This window comes from Cimex lectularius, unplaced genomic scaffold, assembly GCF_000648675.2.
Source record: "Cimex lectularius strain Harlan isolate CLEC.00 unplaced genomic scaffold, Clec_2.1 scaffold281, whole genome shotgun sequence".
In the NCBI taxonomy this organism is placed as follows: Eukaryota; Metazoa; Arthropoda; class Insecta; order Hemiptera; family Cimicidae; genus Cimex; species Cimex lectularius.
In genome coordinates this window covers 1-6,679 of record NW_019392843.1, presented here as the reverse complement: position 1 = coordinate 6,679, position 6,679 = coordinate 1, and the positions used below count along the sequence as shown (strand labels likewise).

The 6,679-nt window shown below is 38.4% G+C and overlaps 1 protein-coding gene across 1 annotated transcript; it reads left to right on the top strand.

Annotated features, from left to right (window-relative positions):
* Window positions 1–2,511: 2,511 nt before the first annotated feature.
* On the top strand, window positions 2,512–4,496 carry LOC112127543. The gene is made up of 2 exons (XM_024228649.1): window positions 2,512–2,897; window positions 2,993–4,496. Exon 2 carries the CDS (start codon window positions 3,396–3,398, stop codon window positions 4,494–4,496), a length of 1,101 nt encoding a protein of 366 aa, XP_024084417.1. The 5' UTR covers window positions 2,512–2,897; window positions 2,993–3,395.
* Window positions 4,497–6,679: the final 2,183 nt, after the last annotated feature.

Sequence of the window (6,679 nt, the reverse complement as noted above, 5' to 3'; positions counted from 1 at the left end):
GATGCTAACTAGGATGGAAGTGAGTGTCCGAGTTGCCTGTCACCCAAGGCCCTGTTGACTAATTATTCAAGATAACTACAACTGAGGTGGCTTGGGACCTCTAACTAGCTTCAACTGTCAATTCAGCACGATACCACTCGGGATTTCTTACACGCTAGGATATTCCAATTAGCCTCCTTAAGGTAATTAACTGGCTGTTCACTTGTTTTCTTCTATTGTCTGGTTGCGATTACGGTACATGCTAATTTATGATACACACTTAATGAAACAAACAAATAAACATTTTTTCCCATCTGGCTAAAACTTCTCATTCAAAAGCCAAACTTTCTCGTTTGCTTCTCCTTAATTATGACATGACTTAACGTTTGCTTCATTTATGAGCAACTATCTCGAGGTGTTACGGACGAAGTATCAAACTACATTACAATTCGTTTCACATTTATTTCCTACATTATAAACAGTTAAAAGTTACAAGGCTATGCCGAGATTCGAAACAAGGACCTGAGGCGTAAGAAATACGATTCGGACTACCTAACCACTCAGCTACTGCGTGTTTATTTATTTAATTTAGAGGTACGAATAAGGCTTTAAGCCCCTTAACACCTACATATATTGAAAATAAATTTTGTTTTGTAAACATAGTAAAATAATAACTGCAACAACAATAATAATATATATATATAAAGTGGAAGGTTTATGGGCCGACAAACAGCTGAGGTCATCGCCGGCCCTCCGCATGTATTCCTTCTCTTTCCTGTCTTTCTCGCGTATTTTGTATTGAACTGCAGCCATTTAAGCATCTCGATCTGGTTACTGACTCTCTGCTTTTACTTGTATATTACGTCGTTATTTTAAAAAGCTAGCCTCTTGTTAGTACCTCAGGTTGTCACTTTAAGAATAGATACACAACATACAATACATAACATATATATCGCCACAAACATAGAAGTCNAGTTGATGTCCGAGTGGATCGAGGTCACGATAGCTCAGGTGGTAGAGCAGCGGCGTATCTAGCCGAAGGTCGTGGGTTCGAATCCCTCTCGTGCCATTAACTGTTTTTCATCTCAACTAAAAACCTTAATTAATTGTCTTGTCTTAATTGGTCAAGCGGACCACGAAAATAGTGAATTAATGATTTAAAAATGAAGTACACTTCTCTAAAGCTCTCCGTCGCCATTTCAATTGTCGTCGAGAAAAAGATAAACAAAAAGTCAATTAAATAAAAATTGTCGTGATTTTCATAACAAGATGGCCACTCTCCACGGAAAATGCCATTTTCCCCGGAGCGAGGGTAGAGTTGATCAATCTCATTCCTGAAAGATGTTGCTGACTGCAGTGGTCCTGGTGACTGTGGTAGATCAGTTCATCGTCTGCTTGAGAAAAAGATGTCTTTTTTGTGTGTGCTTGACGGTTTACTTTCGTGGCATTTTTTTTAACAGGTTAATTCAAAATGTATGATAGATTAATTGAGGTACACATAATTTTTTTATTTACATTTACTATTTACAATTTGCAGAATGCTGTGTGATCTATTTATCAGTTCGGATCTATTTAACAAGTTTTGTTTACAAATAACTTATTCACGGTAGTCAGTTTTCGTTAGGCCCTTCTTCAAATGTCGGATTTTTCTCCCATTCGGATATCCGTGAAAAGGTAATTATTAAACTATTTACGTTAATCTATATTCATTCTGACTACATTGTTGTTTCGCCCTTAAATCTTTTTATTTGGGTCACATGAGCTCTCACTACTGCATTTGTTTCCACATTTTCTAACACATACGAAACCTTGGACATGATGTTTTTAATTTTGAACGGACCGTTAAAACGAGGCATTAATTTTGCTGTTATAGAATGCGCCTTGTCTGATGAATAATGAGATTTCAGCAATACTAAGTCGCCAATGTTGTAGTTCTCTCGACTTCTGGCTCTGTCATAATTCCGTTTCGTTCATTCATAAATTCTGCTTAGATTTTTATATGTTTGTTTCCTAAATTTTTCCATTTTCTGTCTTGAACTATTAAACCACAGCTCTTCTGAAATTTCCATTTTTAAATTCATGCGATGAAAAATGTCACGTCCTAAAAATAATCTTGCCGGTGCTTGGCCTGTCGAATTATGAATTGCATTGTTCAATGATATAAAAGTGAAATGCAATGATGTCTGCCATTTATTCTGATCTTGATGATGATAAATAGCAATGGCAGTTTTCAACGGTTGTATGGCTCTTTCTACCATGTTAGATTGTGGGTTATAGGGAATAGTTAAATAATAGGTTATTCCTAATTCAAAACAAAAATTTTTGTATTCTCTGCTTCGAAAAGCTGGACCGTTATCAGAGATAATTATTTTTGGAAGACCGTGTTGTGCAGTAATATGCGATTTTATGTTCTTAATGACATCTTTACTCGTTGCTCTCCTTGTCGGGATAGCCAATAAAAACTTTGAGAACCCATCCATCATTATTAGTATGTACCGATTTTCTTCGACAGAACGTGGAAATGGTCCTACGAAATCCACGTATAATTTTTCCATCGGATGCATGGGCGGTGTTGACATCAAAAGTCCTTTTCTTCCTGTATGATCCGATTTAAATTTTGCACATAATAAACATCTTTCTACTCTTTGCTTTATATCTGTTTACGCCGATCGCCCTTTTGAACCCTTCTGGAGGTCTCCGGCCGGTCGGCGAGTTAGTTGTTGCCTAGAGCCAAAGCCGAGAACATCGTTATCGTACCTGCTTATCTAAACTCGTGTTTTGCGCAATTGATGTTTCCTAATTGCCCGGGTCCCTTAAGAGTTCGGTACCATACGTCTGAATCCGCCGGAGACTGTGGGGCCCTACCTAGTCGAAGAAAGAAGAGGACGACTGGGGCCGAACTGCTTGAACTCGTTGGGGTAAGTGCAAACTTAAATGTATCCCAATCCCCTCCTCGGATTCACTCTTTCAAATTTAAAATAAATTATAAATTTATTTACCCATTCATATACAGTCCACTTAGCGAACATAAAATTTGGTCCCACCGAACCGGATAAAATTGTGTAAAAAAGAGTGAATAAGAGGGGACCGTGGAAGGGTCCGGACATTTGCAATTTCAGTACCTGAATCTGCAGGCAGCCTTACGTCATTCGTGATCATCACCTGGACCACTTGTGTCTTGCCGGTTCCGGGTGGGGGTTTCTGGAAGTCAAGGGAGCGAAGTGAGTGTAACCTTATGTATGTATTACCTTCTACAGTGTTTATAAACAACCAGTTACTAACGTACAAGAATTACCATTTGTTTATTATACAATTTATTTGCATGCTTTGTTTAAATTAACCACTAACGAAAGTGTTGGTTGAAGAATTTCTTTGTGTTTTAAATTTAACAATCTTGATAGCTTTACAAAGTTAACATGTCTCCCAAAACGGAAATAGAGTCAGAATATAAAACATTAATTTCCCAAAGAGAAAAGGTTTTTACAAGTGTGCAATCAATACTCAATTATTCCAAATCCCTGTCATGTGACAAGGTAAAATCATTTGTTCCGAGATTGGAAAGATTGAGTACATTAGAAGAACGGTTTGATGATATCCAGAATAGAGTTATCACATTTAATTCAAAAATCGGGGATCCTTCTTTTATCATTAAAGTAAATGAAGTTCAAACCGCGTTTGAAGATATGGTCTTTGCGGCTAAGGCTGCTTACTTAGAATATGACAAAAAGGAAGAACCACAGGTTAATGTATCACAGAATTCCGAGACCCCTGCTTGTGATAACTTAGCGAAGTTGGAGATAGCTCCCTTCTCTGGCCGAATTGTCGAATGGCCAGGATTCTTGGGCCTGTTTGAATCGTTAATAGATAGTAATAAGCGTTTGACTAACGTTCAGAAATTTCAGTACCTTCAGACATTAGTGGTCGGGGATGCACAGTCCGTTATCTCTCCGTATCACTTATCTGAACAAAATTACGCGTTAGCTTTAAATGCTTTAAAAGAGCGTTATCAAAATAAACGAAGGTTAGCACAAATGTATATAGATAATATTTGTAACTTTGGTAAAATGCCCAATGGAAATGCACATAATTTACAAAGATTTCTGAAAGTTCATACAACTTCGGTAAATGCCTTCAAAGCGTTAGAAATTTCTGATCAAGCTGATTATTTGTTTTTACATCTGGCGTTACATAATTTAGACCACAAAACCCGGAAGGCTTTTGAGAGTAAACACTCGTCAAATTCAATCCCGCTTTATAAACAACTTGTAGAATTTGTTACTGAAATGTGTCGAACTAATGAACTGTTAGAATCAACCGTAAAAGAGCCTATTAACAACCGCAAACCAAGCATGGTCTTGTTTACCAAACCGGTTGAAACTAAAGACAATGCGGGGTCTACTCGAGTCTCTGGCTCGAATAAAAGTTTGCACTGCCCGTATTGCAACAGCTCTCATGCGGTGTCCAAATGTACAGCCTTTCGTGCCCTCAGTGTTGATAGTAAATATGANCCTTTTTAGCCGCCTTGGATAGATTCGTGGCCCGTCGAGGCGCTCCTCACACTATTTATTCGGATTGTGGTCGCAACTTTGTAGGAGCCGCTCGTTATTTGACGGAAACTCTAGCTTTTTTGAAAAATAACTCCACCCAAATTGGTGAATACTGCTCTGGAAGGCAGATTAAATGGCAATTCAATCCGCCCAAGTCCCCCAATTTTGGTGGATTGTGGGAAGCCGCCATAAAATCTGCTAAACTCCTAATGAAAAGGACTATAAAGGAAACGGTACTTACCTTTGAAGAATACTACACTCTATTTTCTCGCATAGAGGCTATCCTGAATAGTCGTCCTCTTTGTAATTTAAGAGATGATCCTGACCATAATGACTACTTGACTCCGGGTCATTTTCTTATAGGTGCTCCCTTGCTCGCACTGCCTGAGAAACCCATGCCTGAAGATTCATCATTACACAAACGTTGGACACGTTTACGCATTGTTACCCAATCCTTCTGGAAAAGATGGACCCGTGAATATCTCACAACTTTGAACAACCGAGTCAAATGGGCTACTCATTGTAAGCCCCTTTGTAATGGCGAGATAGTTTTTTTGACTGACCTGACGAGTAACCCTCTCGACTGGCCCATGGGCAGAATTACCCAGTTCCATCCAGGCAGGGATGGAATCGTACGAGTGGCCACTGTTCAAACTGTTCGAGGTGTTTATACTCGTCCAGTCAATAAATTATTGCGCCTGCCTGACTGATTTAGAGTTAGTCAGTCTCCTTGTATATATTGTACATATTTTCCTGTCTGTTTGTTTTGGTGGGTGGAAACCCTATTTTTTGTTGCTTTAATTGGAGTTTGACTTTTCCTTTCTATTTGTCTGTTTACTACCCTAGGTGGGTACCTATGTAATTTTCCCCTCCATCAAGTTGATTTCTTTTCCTTTAATTATTTCCATATGGAAGTTCCAATTTTGGTTTCTTGTGTTTTTTCCTATGTTGACGTCCTATTTCCTAAAGCCCTTCGTGCTTTGGTGGGTGGTGATGTTTACGCCGATCGCCCTTTTGAACCCTTCTGGAGGTCTCCGGCCGGTCGGCGAGTTAGTTGTTGCCTAGAGCCAAAGCCGAGAACATCGTTATCGTACCTGCTTATCTAAACTCGTGTTTTGCGCAATTGATGATTCCTAATTGCCCGGGTCCCTTAAGAGTTAGGTACCAAACGTCTGAATCCGCCGGAGACTGTGGGGCCCTACCTAGTCGAAGAAAGAAGAGGACGACTGGGGCCGAACTGCTTGAACTCGTTGGGGTAAGTGCAAACTTAAATGTATCCCAATCCCCTCCTCGGATTCACTCTTTAAAATTTAAAATAAATTATAAATTTATTTACCCATATATTCATATACAGTCCACTTAGCGAACAATATCTTTACCCATTTGCGGATAAGTGAAGTACCTTCTTATGTTGGAAAGAGTTTTTTTAAATCCCCTGTGAGATCCGAATGCAGATGTGTGGAAATAATCAAAAATTACTGGATATAAAGCCTTTGGAAGTATCACTTTTGGTTGCAGCATCGTCGGTGTTTTTAAACACAATAGGTTTTCCTTGTTCATGATATAGCCTTTCATATTGTTACCGCTGGACATTGTGTTTATTATACTGGCTAATTTTGAGTCCGATAATGTTATCAGGCTGTGTAAATCGTGAAAGCGCGTCTGCTATATGGTTGGTTTTTACTTTTATGTGCCTTGCTTCGAATTCATAGTTTTGAAGAAATGCAATCCATCTTGCTAAACGACCAGTTAATTTTGTCGAATTCTTAAATATCCAAGTTAGCGCCGAGCAGTCTGTATATAATATGAATTTATTGTGAGTAAGATAGGTATGGAAGTTTAAGGTATTCTGAGAAAGTAAATATCCCATAAATTTTATTTCCAAACATCCTACTTGGATTTTTTCCGGATTAACGGTTAACTTGGCCTTCCGCAATATGTTTAATACAATTTTCACATGCTGAATGTGTTAGTTCCATGTTTTTGAATACACCTATAAATCATCAATAAAGGTCCACACGAATTTATATTTTACTTGACCAAATAATTTTTCTATTAGCATGGAAAGAACTGAAGAGCCTATAGTCAAACCAAACGGTACTGTTTTGTATTGAAATGATCCAAAAGGTGTGACAAAAGTCGTGATTTTTTTT